The 26,185-nt window shown below is 36.7% G+C and overlaps 2 protein-coding genes across 2 annotated transcripts; both read left to right on the top strand.

Moving 5' to 3' along the window:
* The first annotated feature begins 1,344 nt into the window (after nucleotides 1-1,344).
* LOC131535952 (sterile alpha motif domain-containing protein 9-like) lies at nucleotides 1,345-12,609 on the top strand. Its single transcript, XM_058768507.1, has 6 exons — nucleotides 1,345-1,677; nucleotides 2,812-2,902; nucleotides 5,835-6,012; nucleotides 6,880-6,939; nucleotides 7,087-7,139; nucleotides 7,275-12,609. Exons 5-6 carry the CDS (start codon nucleotides 7,116-7,118, stop codon nucleotides 11,724-11,726), a joined length of 4,476 nt encoding a protein of 1,491 aa, XP_058624490.1. The 5' UTR covers nucleotides 1,345-1,677; nucleotides 2,812-2,902; nucleotides 5,835-6,012; nucleotides 6,880-6,939; nucleotides 7,087-7,115; the 3' UTR covers nucleotides 11,727-12,609.
* Nucleotides 12,610-13,447: 838 nt separating this feature from the next.
* On the top strand, nucleotides 13,448-25,601 carry gga3b (golgi associated, gamma adaptin ear containing, ARF binding protein 3b). Its single transcript, XM_058768509.1, has 17 exons — nucleotides 13,448-13,695; nucleotides 14,509-14,593; nucleotides 14,669-14,741; nucleotides 14,846-14,944; nucleotides 15,382-15,505; nucleotides 15,577-15,680; nucleotides 16,069-16,149; nucleotides 16,625-16,762; nucleotides 18,419-18,500; nucleotides 18,585-18,701; nucleotides 18,803-19,054; nucleotides 19,806-19,879; nucleotides 19,968-20,119; nucleotides 20,293-20,576; nucleotides 21,294-21,463; nucleotides 22,111-22,221; nucleotides 22,492-25,601. The coding sequence occupies exons 1-17, from the start codon at nucleotides 13,647-13,649 to the stop codon at nucleotides 22,600-22,602; spliced, it is 2,106 nt and encodes a 701-aa protein (XP_058624492.1). The 5' UTR covers nucleotides 13,448-13,646; the 3' UTR covers nucleotides 22,603-25,601.
* Nucleotides 25,602-26,185: the final 584 nt, after the last annotated feature.

The following is a 26,185-nucleotide window of genomic DNA, read 5'->3' as shown; positions in this document are numbered from 1 at the left end:
ATGGTTGTGTGTGAATGTCTCTGTCCATATGAGATGGTGGTGTATGAACTTCTCCATCGTCATCGGTTGGAGTGTGACCATGGTGGTGTGTTGGTGAATCCCCCATCAAAACAGGTGCAACATTACCAGGTTCAGCGGCTCTGGTGTCTGGAGCTGATAGCACCTCATTGAGTAGATCAAAAAGGAGAAGAAGTTGACTCATGCCCTCATCTTCAGCAGCTTTTAGTTTCTCACTTCTGATGTAGTCGACAATCAGGTCATACAGTTCAAGTTCACTGAGATCTGCATCATGGTAAGTTTCACGGCCATCATCTATCGAACTTGCAACAGTCTGCAGCTGAGTAAGACTCAAATCTGAAAGTTTCTTTTGGATCTTGAAGAGCAGCACCCGGCGTTGGCTTAAAATAGTCATCTTGATGCATCACCTGTGGCAGCTGTTCTCTGTATGACACTTGACACAGCAGTCTTCCCTGAAACACTGGGCACAGGCTCCCACTGTTGAAATGACAATCTCCCCAGGCGATATGTGTTGGATCCCGGACGACGAGCCCCCAATTGTTACCGGCCTCAGACCTAGGGGATATCTGGGCCAGCAGCAAAGCATACACAGGCGTTATGCACTGTGGATGGGTGAATAAACTGTGAAATAACGAGAGGACAAAGTTACGTCTTTCCACAGCGGCAGTCAGTTTATTACTGCAATAATTTCTCTTTAAATTCTGAAAAAATTCAACATTTCAAAACTTAACACTCCCAAAGTGCATTTTGTGAAATACAATTTAAACAATAGACCATTAGTACACTTGATAAGTATGCAAAAAATACTTTTGATCATAAGATAGTGTATACTTGTATAAGAAAATATATAGATACATATAAGTTGATATGAAGATACATAGACATAAGTCTTAAAGACCAGATTTCACAACAAAAATACTTTAGATTTCATTACACTTGAAATATGAATTTGATATAATTACTTTCCTCTATTCCATTTAACTCATGCATGTGCACACTGAAACAATGCACGTGTTGAACACTCAAAATGGCGACTGAAACGAGAATATAACATACACGGAGAAACGCAATTCTTAAAACACTCTTAACCAATACAACAGATGGCATAGACTCACTATTTCAGTCTGATAAAACATTTTTCTAATCTCAATCAACATAAATCAGGCCTGAAACACTGTTTTCAGTAAACTTATAAATGGCATTTTCTCAACCCATTACAAGAGCATGTTGTAACATCAAGAGGATACGAAACAGACAAGGACATACGGTTAAGAAGAGGAAGAGTGCTAGAGGCAGACCGCGGTGTAAGCGACAGAGGAAGTACATCCGCCTTATTAGACACGAATCATAGACATTGATATGTAATTGGAATTCCCCAAAAATAAATTTATAAAGTAGGGGCGAACCACTCTTCAGATGCTGCCTGCATTAAGTGTGAAGGAGACCTGATACCCTAACGAGGGGCACTTTACAGCATCTTCAATATTGCTGTTTAGAGTTTGTTGATTTTTTATTTTTTATTTTTGCATTAAATGCTGTGTATTGTAAACAATAAAATAAGATATTTTATTGTTACGATTGCCTCCCGTGATACTTTACTCATAATTACAAACTGAATCTCAAAAAAGAACAGCTACAAAACTACAAACCTGCAGGCGGGTGAGTACTTTATGGCTAGATTTGTTTTATTTATATATATAATAAAATCAAATAACAGACATTTCAGACTCAATATGATCAGATATTTGGTTTATTTTTCCTTCACCAATAAAAATAGATTAGTTACAATGTTCTGCTGTCAGTGGTATCTTGTCAATACTGCTTATTTCTAGCTTCAATAACTCAGATAGACTTGTTTTGTTTTTTGGCCTCATGGTAACAGCAGATTTACATTTAAATTGATTAATTTAGTCAACTCTTTAATTCAAAGTGACTTAAAGTTGAGGAATATAACAAGTGATTCATCACAAGAAGTGGCAGTAATACAAGTTTTCAGTCATTATTCAAAACAGTAAAAGTTAGAACAAGAAGAGATATAAGGAATAATGAGAGCACCGACATAGGGAAAAGTGAAAGCATGTTTTTTTTCTCCTCCAGATAATCTCTTTTTAAATATAATAAATTAATTTCTAAATCTATCTGTGCGGATTCAGGAAACACACAAACTTGTATATTGCATTATTATTATTATTATTATTATTGTTGTTGTTGTTGTTATCAATCTGCAGAACTCATTTACAGATTGGCTATATTACTTTTCTATTTGCAAAACGTTAAAATACAACTGTATTAGAATGAGGTGTTTTTTTTTTTTTTTACCAAATATGTATAAGGTTCCTCAAGTCACAGGGTTCCTCAAGTCTTTCCCTGGAGGGCCAATCTGCTGCAGAGTTTAGCTCCAACCCTGATCAAACTCACATACCTGTGATTTTCTAATGATCTTGAAGACACTGATTAGCATGCTCAGGTGTGTTTGATTAGGGTTAGAACTAAACCCTGCAGGAAAGTGGATATCATGGGCCAGATTTAAGGATCCCTGGTCTAGCAGTTTCACAAAATGCACACACACACATCAGGTATACATCAGGAACTTGCTTTGCTTGATTTCTTTGCCTTGTTGCAGAAATATTTCTCTCATCGTATATTCACGATTTACAGCAGATTTAAGTTAAAATGACAAAGTTTGTCAAGATAAATCCACAATTTTGACTCCCACCTTAGAGTGCCGAAATGTGTGTGATATTGGAAAACATCTGGCAACTTTTCTGACTTCTTTCTTTTCTACATACCCAGCCATCCCATAAAAAGGAGAAGAAGAAAACAAAGAACTGAAACTTTGAGTTCATATTATTTCACTCTTCCAACAAGGACACTTGACATTGGGGTAAATATAACTCCTTCAGTTTTCATTTATGTTTGCATTTATTCATTCAGCCTTCATTTTAGCCAAAGTGGAGTAGGCTACAACAAAGTGACTATTGATCAAATATTACACACCGAATTACACATATTTACAGCTGTTTTAAAAAGCTTTCTGAAGTACTGTAAATGAACCATTTGTTAGATGACATTGTATACTGATTTTACTATACTGTAAAGACACATTAAATGTTCCATAAACGTACAGTATTTATTTTAAATTTTGACTTAATATGCTCAGCTAAGTTTGCTTGTATTTGGCTTGAATATTATTTCAATCAGACTAGAGTAAAACATTACCAGGACGGCTTACACATACTGATGTAACCCTGTACAATGAAACCACTGTTGCCAACTCTCTCAAGACAAATAATCAACCACAGCTTCAAAAACAAGCCCAATATTATTTAATTATTATCATAAATATTGTTTAATATCAATTATTTATTACAAATAAATGAGCCTGCAACATACTAAACTGAAACCACTCTTTTATTTGAAAAGCAAAAACAGAAGTTATTTTACAAAATCAAAGCATTATCCAATCAACATGTTCTGAATGCTTTATTTCTGCAAATCTGTTGAAATCTGTTGAAACCGTCAAAATGGGTGGGTTGGAACATGACTGTTTTGAAAGAGTTTCAGTTCCAAATGAAACTTTTAGATTTACATCACCTCATACTTTTGGGATGAAGGAGGAACAGTAGGGTCATGGATTGTCTCAGTAATTATTTGTATTATCATTAGCTTCACAATTCTGAAATAAAAAATAAAAAAGAATCTGCAGCATAAAACAAACATAAATTAAATGCACATGGTCTCCAATGTGTGCGTATTTTCACATAAATACACTGTAAAAAAAATTCCGTAAAATTTACGGTAAAAAAACGGCAGCTGTGGTTTCCGGAATTCTACAGTAAAATATACGGTAGCAACATTTTAGGTTTTAACTTCAATTTACAGTTAAATACCGTAATTTCATTAACTGATATAATGTTAATATACCAACCTATTGAAGTACTGAAATCTGTTTTGTACTTTTGAAATGCACTGATAACCACCAAATGCAGGTGGTGATGAGAAAGTCACATGATGATAACATAAATAATAACATATATAGAAGGTGCACAGTATCATTCACACAAACAATAAACACCATCATGGTGAGACTCATTAAACTGAAATATGCAATAAACATTAATTTAACAACATTAGACATAATGACAGAAGAAACCTAGTTATTTCAAAGAAAAAACATCAAATTCAAACAATATTTGAAATGCAACGCAGGGAATTCTGGGAACGTCAATTTACGGTTTCCCCCTGTAAATTTTACATTCTTTTTCACTTCCAAAAGCAGTATTTCACCGTAAAATTGTCTGAAATGTCTATTACAGTTTTTCACCGTATATATTAGGGGAACTTACCGTTAACCATTTAACAGGTTTTTACCGTAGCTTTTTCACAGTTTTTTACCGTTAAAATCACGGTCATTTTTTTTACAGTGTAATCATAAGCTGAATGTGTGCCATCACAGGACTTGACACACAAAACAATCTATAGATCACATGATTCAGTGGAGAATTATTAGAAATGTTATTCTGTATGAAGAACGTGAGTATAAATCTGTTCTCAAATACCAACGATAACAAGAACTCATCATCTACTCTTTTCTCTTATCCGGGAAACTCTTCTTCGGTGTTTGTTTACACTGGTTTTTGAAACAGAGCCACCATTCTCACCCTTTTTCGCACCCTTTACTAAACTGAAAAGATTCGTCGGACTGGATGAAAAAAAAAAAACATTCGCATTTTCGGTGCACGAATGTTCGCGGTCTATGTGGAAGCATCCATAGGAAGCTGCTGTTTTATTCCAGCGCGTCATCGCGTCCGAAATTCGTTTTGCTTTTTCACGCTCAGTGTGGAAAGGCCTTTACGCTGGAGTTGGTTCACTAACTCAGTAAATAAATAAACTAAGTAAATAAATAAATTAGCACAATAATATCGTGTATCAGCGATCTCACAGGCTGACGATATGAAAATTGAGCATATCGCCCAACACTAGACCTCAAACCATGTTTTGTCACAAAAACACACGTGAGAATTGGAAACGGGAATGATGTGAAACAGAATTGTTTATTTGTAAATGGACGTCGGGAAGAAAAAAAGCACTGCAAGCTGTTTGCACGATGATCTTGTCTTAAACTTTTCTTAAAGCCATGTTGCTGCTGCTGTTTTTCTTCCGGTGACCCCATGCCTTGCTCATAGGCTGTAGCACCTGAGACCATGGGATGTTGAATCGATCAACAGGTTGTAAGGGAAACAGGTCAATTTAGCTCAAAGAGAATTACTTATGATTTTATAGGCTGATCACTGAGTCTGCCAGCGATTCATTGAACGAGCTGTATAACATCAACTCTGTAATGGATATTGAAATCCAAAATATAGTGAAAACACTATTAATTAGCACAGTAACAAGTTCGGCAATTTAAGACATTAACTTATAAGCACAAAACACAAGATACTTCTCTTTTACAAATCATTATTGGATAAATCTAAGACAATATAAACTCATAAACACATAAACACACGCACTCACACATTCACACAAGTTGCAGGAAGAGAGAAAGTGAGGAAAGAATGAGTTTAAGAGAATGAAAATGTGAAATCACAAGTTCATAGAAATATGTGCAATTGCATAGACCTGAACAACCATCAATCACTTAATTAACCCTCACATTGAGTTCCTCAATGAGGTTAAAATTTACATTAAATGCACCAGTTCAGCTAGAACCTGGAGGTACTAGCTTTGCTTGTTTAGGGGGTTCCCTTGTTGTTGTTGTATAAAGGGGTTTCCCAAGTTTGTTGATTGGCTGGAAGTCCAGTTGTCGTTCACAGTGACGTCTTGGGAAGCCAATGGTTGAGTGTTGGCTGAGGATGCGGAGTTGTGGGCTGGTTGGAGTTTTGATGCTAGCGCAGTCGGCGTTGGACCAGGAGACACGGCTTTGTGGCAGAACTTAACTCAGAACACAAAACTCTCAACGGAAAGAAAAGAAACTGAAGTAAAAGAATAAAAGTATGTAACGAGACTAGATGTTTTTTTTTCTCTCATCATGGTTAAGTAGCAGCGGGCGTGCAGGCTGAAGCACGCTGGAACGGCGCTCGAAGAATGCAAAAATTGATGGCAAAAAGCATGGCTAAAAGCCCCAATGCAAAAAGCTAAAAGCGATGACTAAATGCATGGCTAAAAGCACTAATGTAAAAAACCTAATTTGATGGTGTCCTGAGTTTTTAAACTCGGCTATCGGACAAATCCCAAATCCCAAATGATGTCTTGACCAATTAGACATTGTGTTAGCTCGGGGTTTTGTTATGTTTCTCCTCCCAATACATAAATCAACATGCTATCTTATCAGTCACATGGGGCAAATTTTCCCACTCTTGCAGAGTATAATTTGGACGTGATTTCTATAACAAGAATATAATACATTTTACAAAGTATTAATTGATAGAAACATTTAAAGCATGAATTTTCAAACTCATACATACCCAATATGAATATAAACCTATAAACTATTCAATAGTCATTCAAAAGACATAATGAGTGATTAGGACATGATAGTCAAATGTGTGGGTTACATACATAATATGGAGTTATGCATAGAAATGATTAGTTGCTCATAAGTCATTTTAGCATCATTTAGGTGCATACATGTGAAGGCAGTTTCTGCCATTCTGTGAACGTGGGGACATGTTCTGTGAAGAACAAATGTCAGAAGGGTTTAGAAGGAATCTCAGTCTGGTTCCTGTCTTCTAGGTGGGGGGAAGTCAATCCGAAGAAGTCTTCAGTTCATGATTTCTATCAAGGATTTACATGTGATGGTCATGCTGCACTGTAAAAAAATCTCTCTTAATTTCCTTCCTGTATAAAATTTCCTTACAGGTGGCATTCAGTTGTTACAAAACCCATAAACAACACACATGAATTATATTCCTTGATGTGGTAAGTCATCAGTGATTTTATGTATTACTACTATTATTATTGTTGTTGTTATTATTATTATTTATTAATAAGAAGAATACACTAATCATGATTTATGCCACATAACACACTGTGTTTTGATCCCATGTTTAAATTTCTTACCATAAGCTCATTATCAGAAGAGTTTCTGGTTCCATATGGAAGCCTCAAGACATTCTGAGGTAAGTAGCACCAGAAAGACTAATATATTTACGTGCATCATCTTACCGCTCCGTTTGATAATACATATTTGATGTATTAAGATCCAGGCATTAAGCATCAAAGATACCTTACTTTAGGTGCTGATTTTCTTTCAGAAAAAGAAAGACCAGATAGCTGTTTCATCTGAACGTCCACTGGACATCAATGACTGGAATAAAGACCATGTGAGACAATGGCTACTCGAGATAAAAGTGGACGAAGAAGATGCAGAGATTTTTTACAATCAGAGAATTAATGGAGCAAGTCTTCTCCTCTTGAAGGAGACTGATCTTTACCACATTCAAGGCCTATCATTGAATGCAAAAAAACTGATTATTCACAACATAGATATTCTGAAACAAAAGACTCAGCAGCAGAATGACATGGTGACTCAGTCTTGTAGCTTGAAGCCTTACCCTTTCAGTAGATTTAATGCTGCTCACAGGTACAGAGAAAACAGCATTCTAGATGTAACTGAAACTGGTCCTAAAGACCTCATACAGCCATGCCATGAATTCAAAGCATACGTAAACACAACAGAAAAGAACGAAATGAAAAAATACACATACGAAGTAATTCGATTCGCAGCAGCTTGCATGAACAGCCGCACAAATGGCACCATTCATTTTGGAGTGGCAGACAAACCACATGGAAAAATACTGGGTATTAGTCTCCAGAACACAGATGAGTTTGATGTACAACAATCACATGCAATTGAAAAACATTTCAAATTGGAAAGATCTGTTCAAATTGCAAAGAGGTGTATAAAACCCCCACGATTTGTTGAAGTTCTCAAGGCTGACATGACATCCACAGGAAAGTGTGTTATTGAGGTAGACATAGAGCCGTCCTCTATAATATGTAAAGACATTTATTTTAACACATATGAAGTAGAAAGAAATATAAAAAAACTCAACAATAAAGAAAAGATGCCTGAGCCCAAAGCAACAGGAAATAAAAATGATGGAAAGTCTTTCTTTATAAGAGATGGCAGCAGTAGCAAGAATCTTATTACATCTGATTCCTCAAAGGAGTATGAGAAATATATCAAGGACATGCCACGTTTGTCCCAGTTGAGGAAGGACGCTGAAGAAAAGCATCTCTCTGTTGTCAAAAACAGTGTGCAAGGCCTTAAACTGTGTGAGATAATGACAGGAGGAACCCAATCTTTGGACAGGTCACACTTTGCATGGTACATTGTGGTGGTTAACAAGTCTCATCCTGTTCAGCTGGAAAACCTGCGGTTCCTTCTTCACATGGATCCAGTGGCTGTTTTGGATTTTGATCCAGAATCTGCTGAGAATGGCTTGAATAAGCTGTTTGAAGAGAGAAAAATCAATGCTCATTTACCAGCTCAGTATAAAATCACAGGTGCAGTTGAAGACATAGCAAGCAAGTTAAAGCTGACTAAAAATACAAGCTGGATTTTCTGTAATGGAGGCATTAATGAGGAAAACCCCTCTGATGCTGATCACTGGCTGACTGAGAAAGGGTCCTCTGTGCGTGATGTTGTTTCTTTCCTGTGCAGAAAAGATGTACTGCCTCACAAGAAATTTCTCACCATATTCTTACTATTAAGTCAGGTGAGTGATGGAAAAGACCCTTTGCTCGAGACCTTCAGTATGTTTTTACAGGAGCTCAAGGGAGGAAACCAAATCTTATGCATTAGTGACAATGAAACATCATACACCTACTGGAAACAAATTATCGAGGGCCGATATGGAGTTGACATCTCAACAAGATGCATTTATGAGCTGAGTTTTGCTGAGGTCAATGGCACCGTGCTCAGTCTGTGGTCAGAGAATCGCAAATCAAGCCGCTTTCTGCCTTGCGGTGGTGGCAGTAATGTTGTGCTGTCAAAGAAAACTGAGGACTCCTTAGAAACGCTGAGTGTTCTTTGTGTGAACCAATGTGATGGAGGAAATGAGGACAAACAACATCATGAGGAAAAATTTTACAAGGGAGGGAAGGTGTCTTGGTGGAACTTCTACTTCTCAGAACAGCCCGGGTCAATGCCATTCATCAAACGTGACAAATTTGACTATATCATCAATTGTATTATTCCAGACATATGCAGTCAGAAGAGAGTGTGTGAGTTTTTCAGCATCTTCCATCTTCCAGGCTGTGGTGGCACTACGTTAGCCATGCATGTTCTTTGGACACTCAAGGATAAATTCCGTTGTGCAGTGCTGAAGGACACAACAGATGATTATACTGCCACAGCTAAACAGGTAGTGCAGCTATTAACATATGAGACAAAAGAGCAACCTATAAGACTTCCTGTTTTGCTCATGATCGATGACTTCCAAGACATTTGCGATGTTAAAAAACTCCAACTTCAAATTGAGGATGAGTGTTCGAATCAAAACATTTTTTCAAAGTCTCCTCAGGTCATAATTGTCAACTGCATGAGAGCTGAATCCAGTGAACAGAATGATGATGCAGTTTTCATCGGAAACAATTTGTCAGAGAAGGAACAGGAACTGTTTGAGGAAAAGCTAAAGGAGTTTAAGCGGACCAACACAAACACTAAAACCTTTTATGGCTTCATGATTCTGAAGAACAACTTTTCACCTGATTATATTCAGGGTATTGTGAAAAATACTCTGAAGGGTTTCAACTTCCAAGACAAACATGCTCAACTTTTTGCTGTCCTTGTCCTCCTGCATGTCTACTGCAAGAATGCATTGCTGTCAGTCTCTACATGTGAAGAGTTTCTTGGTCTGCAAACAAAAACAGCTTTTGAACCCTGCAAGGTCGAAGATGGATTCGAGCGGTTTTCCAATCTTTTGACAAGATACACAGTCATTTCCAAAATTAGCTTTGAGGGTGTGACAGTTATTCACCCAAGTATAGCTCAGTGCTGTTTGAAAGAGCTTTCAGCTTCTCATGGAGTGACAAAGGCAGAAATCACTAACCTTCTGCTCACAACAGACCTATTTTATGAATATGCTCTGGGAAAACAAAAATTAATGCAGGATGTTCACAACATGCTGGTGAGGAGACAGTATTTGGCTGAGGCTGAAAACTCACTTTTTTCTCCTCTTATCCAATGTATAATGAAGGAGACCCCAGGGATGGAAGAAATTATTCTACAGAATGCAGCAAAGTGCTACAGAAAAGATGCGGTAATATTCCAGCTCCTCGCCAGGTACTATTACATTAAAAAATCTGACTTTACCACAGCCATGAATTGGGCAAAGAAGGCCAAAGACCTTTCAAAAGACAACTCATACATATGTGATACAGTGTCACAGGTACTTGTACGTCAGCTCAAACATGCTGTTCACAAAGACAAAGATGATCCCATCAAGCCAGAAAGTCTTCAGGAGTATCTTACATTGGCCAAGTCTGCAGGAGAAGCTTGCAAAGAAACACAGCAAACAGCAAACATAGAGGCCATGACACGATTACAAAGACTAAAGGATTATAATACCAACAACACCGCTGGCCATCTTGGTGAACTTCAAACTGCAGCTATGGTCATACAAATACTGCAAAAGACACCACTGTTTAACTGCCTTGGTCAAGTCCTGTCAGGTAAAATTACCTTTGAAGATTTGCCAAGGAAGAACCCTGAACTCAAGCAATATTACCATGTATTGCAGAAGCATAAGAGCTATCTTATTCAACTAAAGGACACGATGAAGAATCATTTTTATTTTCTTGACAAATTCTTTGTCAATTTAGTACCCTTTTTTGCAGAGAAAGACAAACAAAAAGAACTGACAAAGCCCAAGGTTTCCAGGTACTTTCAACAGTACACTAACCTCTTTTGTAAAATAAATTGGAGTGAGGTGGTCAACAATGAGCACATGAACCTCATGGTTAAAACTGAGCAGACGCGCCAGTGTCTGGAGAGGAACAAGGGTGATTCCTATACCGGTCTTCTGGGATATTTGTATGAGAATAACTCTGCATCAGCTCTTGAAGAGATCATCCAGCAGTATGATTTTATTCTGAAATTAAAAGAGGCCAGACTGATGGACAGAGTCAACTTCATCTATGCCAATGTAATTCTGGCCAACATCAACCCTGAATCTCAGTTCATCATGCCTTACCAAGACCTCCGTAACTTACTGCTTCAAATAATCGACCACCCCACACCCTTCAGTGAGATCCTGCCATTGCACTACATCACAGTTTTATTGTTACGGAAAGAGGAGGACTGTGTATTACCAACTTTTGTGTCACAAATGAAGTTGTCATATGTGAAGGACTTGAGACCTGTGTCTAATGGAAAGAGAGCAGCTTTCCACTTTTACTTGGGGAAGGATGAAGGATATGGTGGCCTGATTTCCCACAGGGATATAAACAACTGTTTAGGATCTGAGCAGAATATCTCTACTAAATGGGATGATGAAAAAATATGGAAGCAATTGAGAGGCTGCGAGAAACTTTACAGAGTTTCTGGTAAAATTTGCGGTGGTTTTATCAGAGTTGCAAATGTGAAGGTCGAACCAATGTTCAGAAGCCAGTTACATAAAGAATATGGCACAAGAGTGACATTCTTCATCGGATTCTCAATGAATGGACCAATTGCACTTGACATAGACTTTGAGTCATAAGGTTTGCAAACCTGATCTAATGGATCTGACTGATGACTCGAGAAACATGAATGAGAAAACGTTATAGATTTCCAGTTCCAGACAAACTCTTAAGTCAAAGGGCCCAAAGCCCTGTAGTTGTTCTTACACATTAGTTTGGTTTGCCACATTATGATGCAAATCAATCTTTTACCATTAATGTTGCATATTATTGGACTTTTGTTTTAGTAGAAATGCAAAATTGTGTTTGATGTGAACTTCATAAAAGTAATGTTTTATGTGAGAGGTAACTGAGAGTTTGGTGAATGCCAGTAATGCAATGACCTCCAGACAGCACACATGCAACTGTGTTGTAATTCAGTTATATTAGGTTTTTTTTTTTTTTTTCTTTTACACAGATTCTAAATGCATTTTACTCATATACTGATATATACATATACATTTACTCATTTATTTTATATCATTAATATTAGATTTACTTTTATTTAACTTTAACTAAAATAGGGCCCATTTTACAATGTTAATATAAAGGAATTTTCCATAATGATTTTCACAGGTGTTTTGCATGTATTTTGAATTATTATTTTTAATCTTAAATTATTCTGTTATGTTTTATGGTTGAAGGAAATGTTTGTAAACTTAACAGAAGAGACACTGGTAATTTTCTGCTGAGACATTAACTGTTTTTCTACAGATTTTTTTTCATTCAATTATTTATTATTATTTTTTTGATGAGTATTACTATTGCTGCGTGTCAATATGTTGTATAAGAAATAATGTTTAACCCTCATTGATACTGTTAAGAAGCAGTGAATTTCCTTTCACTGCATCCTTTCATAACACTTGTTTAACTTGTTTCTGTTAAGACAAAGGTTATCCAATAAACTTATTTCTTATCACTTCCGTTCCTGGCTTCTGTACTCACTCCTGCATCTTGTCAAGTCTAGATATGTGTATTGCTTTTCAGAATTATTTCAAAGCAACACTGCAGAAATTTGTGTTGTATAACCAGTGTTAAGTAGGTAAAAAGTAATCCACTATAAATCTAATACATATTCTAGTTAAAATTCTTCGAAATGGTCCAGTATTGTGTTTCCTCATCTATAGTCACACGAAAGTCATATTTATATTACCATATTTATTACAACTACACTGTAAAAAAACAAAAGTTGAGCGAACTTAAAAAAACATTTTTTACCAGCTTCAGCAGATTTTTGAGTTTGCTCAACTTGTTTTTGTGGGAGATTCTCAAATTTTTGTTGTATAAACTTAAAACAACAAGTTGAGAAAACTCAAAAAACTGCTGAAGTTTGTTGCCTTAAAATTTTAAGTTGGCTCAACTTTTTTTTTTTTTTTACAGTGTAAGCTATCTTACTGTATAAAATAGCTAAATAAAAATAATAGTTTCCTCATTTAGACATCAAAGACAGTTGTGTGTCCCCATAATTTAATTGCTAAATAAACATACTAAACAATGTTTTATTAAAATATAAAACATGTTTTCCACCATTGCATTTCTGTGTCCCAACCCTGGTGTGTAATTAAAGATGTTATTCCTCTGTGTTAGTACTGTTTTTGCACGATTTTTCCATTCTATTCTATTCTATTCTATTCTAACAAATCGCTCCTCTGAAACAACAACAGCACCTTAAATATTTTAGTTTCACTTTTATTTTGTAATCCTACAAGACTCGTCCTGCTAGTGACTTTTATTTTGTAATCACCAGAGGCGTCTAAATCAAGGACCTCCATACAGGCAGCTAATGATACTGCCGGCTGATGCACTATTCATTTAAAAATATAAATAAAGCAGGATTTTGTCGCTTCATACAAGCTCGGATGGAACAGATGATGTTTGCTTTTATTACAGTCACTTTAATTTGACTAATGTCGGTGGTATTTAAGGAGGAAATGTGTGCATTTATGGAGTCAAAGCTTTAAATGAGGATCATGGCGTTTCCGGAGGGAGAATCACTGGAATCCTGGCTCAGTACGTGCATTATTATCATTTGCATTTCATAATAAGTGTAAATAACTGTGCTGTGTTGTGTCTTCAATGCATGCATTAATACCGACGCGTCTGACGCTCTTGTTCGGGTTTTTCGAGCGGAATTTCGAATCATACTATGACGAAGGTCCGCTTATGAATATTAATCATCTCATGTTGACGTTGCCTGGTAACCTTCTCGGGGCGTCCAATCATAATGCATAAATAATATCTAAGAGCCAACGCTTCACCATAGTAGGATTCGTTAATTCGCCAGCGCCCACTTACCAGCGTCTGCCTTCCAGCCAATCAGATATGCCCGGTGTACGAACGTCACGTCTAGTAATTAATATTCATGAGCCAATCCTTCTCTATAGTATGATTTATAAATCCAGAGTGCATGTTGACCGTCAGATCATGAGTCCAGATTAAAGTTCCAAGTCCAGAGTTCAGACCCAGAGCTTCAGGATTTACAGCAGCAATTACTAATTCATCACTTATTATCAATTTAAATGATTTTATCCAGGGTGTCAAATAGTACACTAACCATCATAATACAATGATTTTTTTTGGACATGCACCATGATCATACCATGCAAATACAATTGTACATGAGTATGCTAATATTATACATGCATAGGGTTTTTTGTAAAGGACGACTTCTTTATTTTCTTTATATTTTTCTTGAAATCACTGATGGTGGTATTGATATGCATCCCTGTGATTGGCCCTCACACGGTTGTGCCAGTGTATCACAGACACAGAGCTCAACGGGGCCGATTGTTTGGTCCTTACGATGGTGTGTGTCCTCCACAGACAAAGCCACACACCCGACCAACAGGCAGGAGGACTGGGAATACATAATCGGGTTTTGTGACCAGATCAATAAGGAGTTAGAAGGGTAAGCATCAGTAATCCAACATGACTGAAAACGACAGGATCTCTTCTCTAACTGTGTTTGCATGTGTGTTTGTAGTCCTCAGATAGCTGTGAGACTCCTGGTTCACAAAATCCATTCTCAAGAATGGGAAGCCCTTCAAGCTCTGACGGTGAGGGATGCTTTAACACTAGTCCAACATTGCTGCTTTATTAGGAGTTTCTTTACAGATGATGTTTACATGATGTGATGTTTCATGGTTTTGTGTCTCTGCAGGTATTAGAGGCTTGTATGAAAAACTGTGGGCGAAGATTTCACAACGAAATAGCCAGATATAGGTTTTTAAATGAGCTGATTAAAGTGGTTTCACCCAAGGTTAGTGATTTTTCTGTTTTTCTTTTTTTTTCATTTGCTTTTAGATTATTGCAGAAAATAAACTCTGTGACCAACAAAACTTCATGTTTCTTGCACTTCTTATTCATCGTGATAATCTTAACAAATGAACACAACTTCACAACTGAATTTTTAAGCCTAAATACAATCATTACAATTACAAAAGCTAAATGTTGGCTATAAAACTTCAACATCACCACCATTAAGTTCAGCTCTTTCAGTCTTTATTTAAAAACATTTCTTATGAAAGTCTGAGTTAGAATAGTTTGCAAGAGTGCGATTATTAACCAAAAATCCACTGAATTCAAGACGATGGAACCAGAAGTGCAAAAATGTGATCTTGTTTCTGATTTTAGGACTCATTTATGTGTGTTTTATAGACATAATTGACTAATATGTTTAAAAACTTTGTGTTTCAGTATATGGGGGACAGTGTTTCTGACAAGGTGAAGAATAAGATCATTGAGATGTTGTACAGCTGGACGGTGGCGTTTCCCAATGAGGCCAAGATAGCAGACGCGTACCAGACGCTCAAGAGACAAGGTGAGATGTTACGAGTGAACTTTCTCTGGTCTGTCATGAGCGGCTGTCTGATCGAAGTGTGGTTTCTTTAGGACTTGTGATGTCGGACCCAGAACTGACAGTGGACAAAACCCTGATCCCGTCCCCTCCGGCACGCCCCAAAAACCCAGTGTTTGACAATGAGGACATGGGGAAGGTGAGACGCCTGATGGCATCATTTCCTGTGTATGCAAAATCTGAATTTAAATATGTGATTTGGAGGTTTAACTCAACGGGCCTCATTTACGAAACGAACATACAACAGAAAATTGGGCGTGAAATTTAAGATCACGCCCGGGGTGTTTTTAGGGGCGTGATCTTAAAATGATGATTGTTTTCTGCTGCCACATTTACCAACGTGCGATCATTCGTACGATGAGATTGGCGGCATACGAATGTTTCATGAATCACACGTGAACTCTGTCGTAAGTTGATTTGTGCGCACGGATCTGTGCTCGTTTCTACGTTAGATTGATAAATGAGGCCCAGTGTGTTTTCCATTTATGAAATAAAAACAAATGTGTTGTTCTGTGATTTGATGGCAGTTGTTGGCTGAACTTCTGAGGAGCAAAAACCCAGAAGATCTTCAGGAGGCGAACAGACTGATCAAAAACATGGTGAAGGAGGTGAGAGGATCTTTAGACGTGATAAAGATGTTGATCTGACTGATATTTAAAGATGGATGAAGAGCTCCTGTTTAAACTCAACATGAAACCACATTTCCTTTTTACTATATTGAAACATTAAATGCAATTAAAGAATTGCATGAAAATGAAAGCATTTAAAGGAATATAAGGGAATAAATAAAAAGAAAAATATTTTATTTATTGTAAAATAATGCATTTGAACACATAATATTTATTAATTCCTTAATAAATGTCTGGTTTACAAAACATTTGACTATTTACTTTATTTGCAAATCTATTTCACGTTGACCCTAATGGTTCAAGGGTGGTTGCATCTGTGGTGGCGTTTGTATGATCTGTATTAATGTCAGACCTCGTGATCATATTTTCAATATTTTTTTCTGATTCACACACTGATTCTGGATCAGGTGTGGTATCATTGATGTGACAGACTGAATCTGTGTTGTGCATGCAGGACGAGGCCAGAGTGCAGAAAATGACCAAACGCCACAATACACTGGAGGAAGTGAACAACAACGTCAAGCTCCTGAGCGAAATGCTGGGTCACTACGACAGGGACCGATCGTCAGACGCCGACCGCGAGCTTATGAAGGTGAGATCAGACTCGACAACGATCAATGTTTATAAAATGCGCAGACCGAGAAAGTTTAAAGAAATGGCAATTGAGTTTCTCAGCATCAGGTGGTTAAGTTAGTTTGTTGCGGGAAACTAGTTTGATCATAAATCTCCACCAGCTTACCCTCAGATATTTCAATTATTTTTGCTGTAATTATGACAAAGCTGCTCGTTTTCAACTTATTAATAGAAACTGGTAGTATTAAGTTTAAAGAACTGTATTTTCTTCAATACAAACAATAGTCAGTGTGGGGGGAAAAAAAAAAGTGATTTCAGTTTACGTCTTCACATTGTGTCTTTGTTTTTAGCATTTTCATTCAGATTGTTTTAACATATCGTTAAAATACTGCAGGCTCAACCCAGCAACTTGTTGCCTGGTTGAGAACCGCTGGTTTAGCAGCCTAAACCAGTTACACCAAGCTGGTCTACTAGGTCAGCCTCAGCCCTGCTGGCTGGTTTCCCAGCTGATCACCCACCTAAACCAACTTTAACCATTTAGAAACCTCAAAATTTAGTTCATTTTAAATTTACAGGCTAACCACAGTTTACTTTGCTGGGACTGTGCCTATGGTTATTGCACTTCATGTCATTCTGAACTTAAAGGCATAGTTCACCCAAAAATGAAAATTCTTCTACTCACCCTCAAGTTGTTCCAAGTATGTCAGTAGCCAAACAGTTGACGGTAGCCATTGACTTCCATAGTATTTTATTCCGTACTATAGAAGTCAATAGATGCCGTCAACTGCTTGTTTACTAACATTCTTCAGAATAAACTCATACAGGTTTGGAACAACTTAAGTAAATGATGACAGAACTTGCATTTTTAGGTGAACTGTCCCTTTAACCCAGCAGCTGAAATCAAACCTGCAACTTTTGGTTACCAGCCCCAAACTTGAGCAATTCAGTTTTTCGTTATTGTGAAATGTCGTATTTCACTTGTACACTTCAGATTACAGAAGTTCTGTACTGTATGATTACAACTGTTTCCTGTATGTACGATTGCCCCTTATTTACATGGCACACATCTGCGGTGTGTTACAGCTCTGACACGGCCACTCTAGTCAATGCTTGTTTATACCAGCTGCGCTGTGGCACGTTTCAGAAGCATCCCAGAAGTGGCTCTCCACACTGCTTCGCTAAAGATAGGCGCCTAGTATATTTTTGACAGATGCTGTGTCCAAGCCACACAGCTCAAATACAAAATAAACAGCCTGTGCAGATTAATACACAGCTACAAATCTTTAATCCCTTTCACTCATAACTGAAGTGTATTGACTTTGTATGCAGGCTACAGCACAACAAAGCAGAAAAATTGCAATAAACACAACAATAAACTGGACAAAATAAAACCATTTAGCCAATTTACCCATGGTAGAACCCCCAAAACCAAGAAGAAAAAAAAAGAAAAATCAAGAAAAACAATGCTGGACAGGCAAATATGGTTTCGCAAATCCAGTCGCCTCTGAAATGCTCCTAGTGTGAGTTGGCACCGTGTGGAGGACGAAACAAAACCTTGTTGGAGCCATAACGCACCACAGACATGTGCAGTGTAAATAAGGGGTTAGAGATTGTATAATTAACTTGATGTAACCATGACAACAGCACTCATATGTGACCCGACGTGTATGTTCAGGAGCTGTATGAGCGCTGTGATAAACTACGACGCACCGCGTTCAAACTGGCCACTGAGGCGGAGGACAACGACTCCAGTTTGGGTAAACGGCATGATGCTCCGCTTTACTCTGAACAAATAATATAAAATGATAGAGGATTGTTTATTATTTATCTGCTTCCTGTAGGGGACATTCTCAAGGCAAACGATGATTTGTCCAGAGTAATCAGCTCTTATAAACGGACCGTAGAAGGACAGGCGGACGACGGCGAGGGGGAAGATCTCAGACCAGCTGCTGGTGAAGGTGACGTCGCTTCCGGGATCATCTGCAGATCTTCCCTCAACGGCAATATTTTGATAATCCAATACAACATATTTTCTTCATGATGTTTCTTGTTTTCTCAGGATGCGAGACCACAGGCACATTGATTGATCTGGCTGGACTGGATGAACCTTCCTCTCCCCCGACCGTCGCTCCTCCTTCTCTTCCTCTTCAGGTCCCGTCAGCCAATCCCACGGCCTCGCCCATCCCCGTGCTGCCGCCTCCTCCTCGCCGATTGGCCGGCGGTCACGGCAGTCAGACGAGCAGCCCCAGTCACAAACCGCCTGAGCAGCAGACCTCCCTCTCCCTGCTGGACGATGAACTCTTGTCTCTCGGTAATAAATCTCTTTTAAATTGTTGTGACACTGTCTGGTGATGTATACTATAGAAACAGGCCATGAGAGGTCACATAGTACCCCACATAAATGTGTAAATCACTGTAAAACCTTTTTATAAAATGGCATCAAAAGTAATATGATACTTATTAAATAAAGAAATAATATTAATAAAATAATGAGTTTTTTTAATAACATTAATGTTTTTGAAAATGTAAAATTTTTGATAATATAAAATATAATTTTTATTTAGCATATAAAAACAATACTTAGGAAATAAAAGTTGTAATTGATAAAATAATTGTTATAATAATAGTAATAATAATAATAATTATTATTAATTGTTTTATTAACGTTTTAAAACAGTTTGAAAGCTTTTATGATTATTATTATTAGTAGTAGTAGTAGTAGTAGTAGTAATAGTAAAATAAAAATTATTGTTACTAAAACAATATTGTTTTTAAAACAATGATCAGTAAATAAAAATTAATGATTGATGATAATAACAATTCGTATTAAATGTTATTTTTATTAACAATATTTTTTATATAAAAATAAAATAATAAATAACAATTATTGTTATTAAAGAGTATATAAAAAGGTTTGAAAACAAGGTTCATTATTATTATATAATTTATATAATAATAATAATAATAATATTTAAATATCCTTCCATAGTTTTCATGACTTTACTATTTATTTTATTAGTTTACATGCAATATAACATGCATAAATATTATCTTGTTCTCAGGACTGAATGATCCTCCCTCTGTGCCAAACAGACCGAAGTTGGATGAATTGTCTGGTCAGTGGACGTCCTTACAGGTAGGACACACAAAACCATTTGGACTTACAGACGTTAACAGAGAGATGACTGAACCTTTCATTTTTTTGGTTGGTCTCTTGCTGTCAGGCTCCTGATTCGGGCCTGGACCTGTTTGGGAGCATTTCGGCTCAGAGCGCCGTCTTTCCGACAACACACACACCTGCGCAGACCTCACACACACCAGCTGTCAGTCAGGGGCTGCAGGATCTCTCCATGCTGGACTTTGGAGGTGGAAAGAGGTACAGTTCTGCTCTTCCTGATGAAAACAGCACCTCAAACCAACCTAATTCTTATCAGTCACTTATGAGGGTCCATGATGTTATGAAGCTTTTTAGAAAGGAGCTGCCTATGTAGACAGCTTATTTGAGTATATAAATGAGATTTCAGCTTATCTTATTCGGTCTCTCCTTAGTGTTTCTGGTCTGAGTGGCATCGCTGGTGGGACTTTTGGTCTTTCCGGAGGTGTGATGGGCTCCACAGCTGCCTCTCTTCAGGCCACTAACCCGTTTGCGAGTGTGGCGGTGCCTGGTTCTCCCGCTGTGGCCCGGGCTCAGGCGGTGACGAGTGGCTCGGCTCCGGGCAGCCCTTTCTTTCAGCCCTTCTCATCTCCGTCTCACTCGCTTCAGAGCAGCCCGGCGCGGAGCTCAGAGCCCAGCCTGTCCAACCTGTGCGTCCCGCTCGAGTCCATCAGACCCAGTGAGTGACCACAGCGTCAATCTGAACGAGTTTGATGAATGACCTAATTCAACTGATCTGAAAAGATTCAGTATTTCATTTTCAATTGATGATTACACTAACAGGACGAGAAGCTTAAAAAAATTGGGCAATAAACACAAAAATAAATAAACTAATTAATTAATTAATATATTTGCTTGAAAATAATGTCAAAATGTCAGCAAAATTATAACTAATTAAAAACTTAATTATCCTATATTCATATTTATGTTATAGGCTTGATTTTCATTGTGAAAAATTAAATATATAAAGTATATAAAAGATTATTATAAGAATATAATTCTTTTCATTATAAATATATTATATAAAATTTGATAAAATATTATTTATTATTTCTTTGGTCTGAAATGTGACCCAGAAAGGTTTTGTGCTTTACAAAATTAAAATTGAATTAAAATCCTGTATTATAATTCATACTATATTATACTATATGATATTATATTATAATTTATATTAAAGGCTTGATGATTGTATATATGTTTCTTCTTTATATTATTTCTTTATATTACACTAAAGTTATATAATAAAATTATTATGAGTATAATTTTTTTCCCCTTTTGATTTTGTGGGTGAAATGTGACTTTTTAAATACCCAAACAGCCAAGTGATCCTGCAGTTTACCTGTTTGACTGTTTTAGTTGCTGAGCTATAACTCAGTGTTTCTGCTTGTGTCCTCAGGTAAAGTCTTACCTGTGACGGTGTATGATAAGGATGGAGTCCGTGTTCTTATGCACTTTGCGATGGACTGTCCGCCGGGTCGACCGGACGTCCTGGTCATGGTGGTGTCGTTGCTCAACACGGCACCGTTACCCGTGCGAAACATAGTGCTGCAAGCAGCCGTGCCCAAGGTACGACCTCCTCACACTGCTAACACAGATTTACACAGAGATTTTACATGAATCGTTCATTTGAATCAATTCTTTTTAATGATTCAGTTGAACCAATTCACAACATTTATTTCAATGGACCCTTTTCACAAGACTGTGATGACGCGTTTAACGGTCATCAGCATCGTAAATCCTCTAAAGTTGTTCATATTTGTATTTTTTTTTTTAAATGTATGTACATTTATAACACAATTCTTTGTCTTATATTACCTTTGCATCAAATTACAAAACAAACTAGTTAACGCTACGTGTTTCTAATATAGTGTCAATGGGAGGGATGGTACATTTCTGACTGCTGATATCAGTCTTTCTCAATTTTTTTCCTTTTATTGAAAACCTATTTGAGCAAATGGAAATGCAAAAAATATATTTGTGGTACTCTCCCATTCACTGCTTTTCGAGTTAACCCAACTATGACGACATTGGCTACTGAGAAACCCGGAAATGTGAAAAAGGTCCATATAAAATGTAAAATGCCACAGAGATTTCTTGGAACATGTTTGATGACTCTCTGAAGTTCTGAACAGGAAGTTCCAAAAGTTAATCGTGACCTCTGACCTCTACTTTATCTTGACCCTTGACCCTGTATTGTGTTGTGTTTGTGTCAGTCTATGCGAGTGAAGCTTCAGCCTCCATCAGGTACAGAGATCGCGCCCTTTAACCCCATCCTGCCCCCCGCATCCATCACTCAGGTCATGCTGCTCGCCAACCCACTCAAGGTAGGAGGTCACACACATCCAACACTTTTTTTCTTTTTTTTTAATTAGAAAAAAAAAATCTAATAAAATTTATTCTTAAAAATTAAATATTTTTTGAAAATATATTTTAAAAGCAATTTATTATTTTTATTTATTTATTAATTTTAATTATTATTATTAAAAAGGGGGGTAATAGATAATAAAACAAACCAATCAAAATGTGAAAACACATAGATTTTCCTCTAGGCAATCTTTTCAGAAAGGTTTACCAGTGTTGTGTGTGTGTTTCAGGAGCGTGTGCGTTTGCGCTATAAGCTGACGTATCTTCTGGGAGAGCGTCAGTATTCGGAGGTCAGAGAGCTGGATCAGTTTCCTCCAGCGGACAGATGGGGGTCCCTGTAGATCTCGCCATTTACCTGCTCGAACTCTTTAATGTTCATTCCAAAGTATCGTCATTCATTTGTGCTGTTTATTTATTTTCAATCAGTGTTTTACTGTAGCCTTGTGAAGCAGCATTTGATGCTTGATGTTATTCGCGAAAATTCAAGCTGGATATTAATACAATAACGCAAGTCAGTGACACACATGATGGTCTGAAGCGAAAGCGCGTGTTTCAGAGATTGATCTTTTGCGTGCTGCCATTACAGCAGTTTACCATGGTAATCATAGTTTCTGTCAAAATACCATAGGAAAACAATAATTAACTGGCACTTTCAACAAATAAGAGTACAAAGTTATGTTTAGAAAACTGAAAAAAAAAAAAATTTAATTAAATTAATTTGAAATAAATTAATTACTACAAACTTGACTAAACGATTTATGTATTAATTTAGGCTAAATGTTAAAACTTTTACCAGTGATATTTTAGTATCGAGATACTATAATAGTTGTTTTTAAAATATTTTAAAATTGTTTTATTTTTGTATTTTGTGTTTTTCATTTACAATTTTATTAACTAGTTTCTCTTGTCTTTTGTCATTTTTATTACTATTACATATTTTATTTAACAACCTTACTTGTAACCCATTGTAGCATTTTATTTAGTTATTTTTGTTATTTATATATATATGTTTGTATGTGTGTATGTATGTATACATACATACATACAACTTTAGTTAAATTTTTTTAAATAAACACGACACAAAAGATGAAAGAGAATTTTATGCAATTTTTTTGTCGTGTTTATTTAAAAAATATTTAAGCAGAAATTTATTTAAAAACTAAAAATCAGAGTTGTAAACTGCTCTGAACATGTCTGAAGTTTTGGTAACAGGTTTGCAAAAATATATTTAGGTAAGTGGTTCTTTTCATTGACTACTTTTGAGAAATCAAACAAAATCAACCTTTTTCAAGCACTGTAGTAACTGTGGTATTTTGGCGTAAACTGTGGTAAATGGTGGTAAACTCAGAAGCCGAGCTGATACTGATGGTGTCACGTGACCTTGCTGCTGTCCGTGGAGTGTATTTAACCGTGATTTCACTCTGTTCTGACAGTTGTAGGTGTTCTTGCGCTCTTCACAACAAACAAGCATTTGAACTTTGCTGTTTCTAGAGCTAGACGATTCATTTCCTGCAAACTTCAGCTCTCGAAGTCATGAAGCATCAGAACGAATGTACCTGCAGTCAAACGAGTTTACATGGAGAACGCTGTGAGTTTACACACGTAACGTCAGAGTAGCATTATGTTGTCTATTTTGAGTTTTTATCCACCTGTATTATAGTTCAACACTGTTTCTGGTTTTATTTATTGCTGCTACAGGAACATTTGGACTCAAGTTTCAGCATTACAGTCTGTCTCTGATAGTCAACAGCCTTTATTGACAATATTAGATTTGTTTATTTAATTATGACATATTTACATAGTGTTTTTGCCTGCAGGTTATGCGATGAAGATCTTGATAGAGGATGAACTGCATTTGGTTATGAGTTTATCATAAGTCTGTCAGATTGGATGTGTGTTGTTAGTTATGTGGAGGCATTGGCAGACAGTGATTTGATTCTTTTAAGCGCTGTAGCAGAGCAAGTGAGCATTTTATTACATCAGCTAAAGGCCGCATGTGATTTTGGTCCCAAACAAACCTTAATGTGTTTTGAGAAGAGGGCAGCTGCTCCTCTGATGTGTGCAAACCGTATAATTCATTACGATCATGTGTTTAGTCTCTGACAACAGCGATCGAGTGAATCTCACACAAAAATTATGAATATTTCACCCAAAGAAGCAAAATTCATATTTGCATGAATATTTTCTTTTTGGCATATTGACATTTATTTGCATGACAATTAAACAGTAATTGTAATTGCATATGTGACCCTGGACCACAAAACCAGTCTTAAGTCGCTGGGGTATATTTGTAGCAATAGCCAAAAATACATTCGTATGGGTCAAAGTTTTCAATTTTTCTTTTATGCCAAAAATCATTAGGATATCAAGTAAAGATCATGTTCCATGAAGATATTTTGTAAATTTCTTACCATAAATACATCACAACTTAATTTTTGATTAGTAATATGCATTGCTAAGAACTTCATTTGGACAACTTTAAAGGCGATTTTCTCAATATTTTGATTTTTTTGCATCCTCAGATTCCAGATTTTCAAATAGTTGTATCTCAACCAAATATTGTCCGATCCTAACAAACCATACATCAATGGAAAGCTTATTTATTCAGCTTTCAGATTTGAAAAATTGACACTTAAGACTGGTTTTGTGGTCCAGGGTCACAAATGATGTTTTTTAACATCTTATTTGTACTCATTTTGGGGTGAAACCTGAAAAAAGATTTTTGCTCTTAAGCTAGTCTTAACTTAAAATATCTTCTTTTTGATTTTGGGGTGAATTCATGGTGATTTTGATGGGATTCGTCTGATTGATGACAGATTCTTGTGCGTTTGAACACATTGGACTGTATTTCTGAACATCATGGAGCATCTCTGCTGATTCTGACTTGTTTCAGGAAGATGGAGGTTTCAGGGCTTTATTGTGCATCTGCATCAAAGTGTTTCGAGTATTTCTGAGGAACCTCGTCTGTGTATTATTATGAATTATTGTGTCTTGTTTTAAGCGCCAAAGCTTCATCCGGGAGCTGATTCATGAAACCAGTTTACCAAATAAACCAGGCTTATTTCAGTTAGTCTGACTTATTATCATTTGATTTGGTTCAAGATAAGTCAGACTAACAGAAATAAGCCTGGCTTATTTGGTAAACTTGTTTTATAAAACAGCCCCCCAGTCTGATGTTGATGACAATGATGGTTTAGGAGGACTCATGAAAGTATGTGGGACAAATGTAAATCTTCTTAAAAGTTATTAAGGATAACGATGACAATGAAGATGCACTGCTCTGGTGTTTAATAACGATTCCATCATGTGTACTGCGCCATTAAAGACTTCATCAAATGGATTACCCAGCTTAGTTTTCTTCTTTACATGTTTCCTGTTGGGGTGGGAATTACCAATCCTTATATAGAGGCAATTTCACCATCCAGTCATTTCCTGATAGTTCAGATCATGTCATGACTGAGCAACATTTACTCTCATTGTCTATTGTTTCATTCAGAAATACACCAGAATGAGAGTAAAATGGGATGCAAACACTAAAGTTAATTCAAGTTGATCAAGTGAAACTGCATTTGGAAATTAGACAAACTAATTAAATTAGCCTCTGAACTGCAGCTGCTTTGTTAATTAGTCAAAATAACACATGAAGGAGATACTTGAGGGTGTCTAATCTTCACTTTCCCGCGGTGAAGGACACATTTAAGTGAGATTTACCTCTTTTTCTGAATCCCAGACATTTTGCTCATCGCTGAATCTGAATGACGACGTTTTGTGAAGTCATATCAATAAGTCACAACTCTCCAGTAAAAGCCTTTTACGTTAAAAACCGCCAGCTTCAATATTAATTATATTAGCAGCACCAACGGACGATAACGGTCGGTTTTTTTTTTTTCAAACTCCGCGCTTCAGTTACATCATTGCAGCGCG

This window comes from Onychostoma macrolepis, chromosome 03 (assembly GCF_012432095.1).
Source record: "Onychostoma macrolepis isolate SWU-2019 chromosome 03, ASM1243209v1, whole genome shotgun sequence".
Lineage (NCBI taxonomy): Eukaryota > Metazoa > Chordata > Actinopteri > Cypriniformes > Cyprinidae > Onychostoma > Onychostoma macrolepis.
The sequence above is the reverse complement of the archived record's forward strand: the minus strand, read 5'-3'. Positions and strand labels throughout refer to the sequence as shown.

Coding starts and splice junctions, on each gene's coding strand:
- gga3b (XM_058768509.1), top strand. CDS start 13,647: ATGAGGATCATGGCGTTTCCGGAGGGAGAATCACTGGAATCCTGGCTC. Junction 16,763..18,418: donor CCGACCGCGAGCTTATGAAG/GTGAGATCAGAC, acceptor GTGTATGTTCAG/GAGCTGTATGAGCGCTGTGA. Junction 19,880..19,967: donor GTCAGTGGACGTCCTTACAG/GTAGGACACACA, acceptor TCTTGCTGTCAG/GCTCCTGATTCGGGCCTGGA.
- LOC131535952 (XM_058768507.1), top strand. CDS start 7,116: ATGGAAGCCTCAAGACATTCTGAG. Junction 7,140..7,274: donor AAGCCTCAAGACATTCTGAG/GTAAGTAGCACC, acceptor ATTTTCTTTCAG/AAAAAGAAAGACCAGATAGC.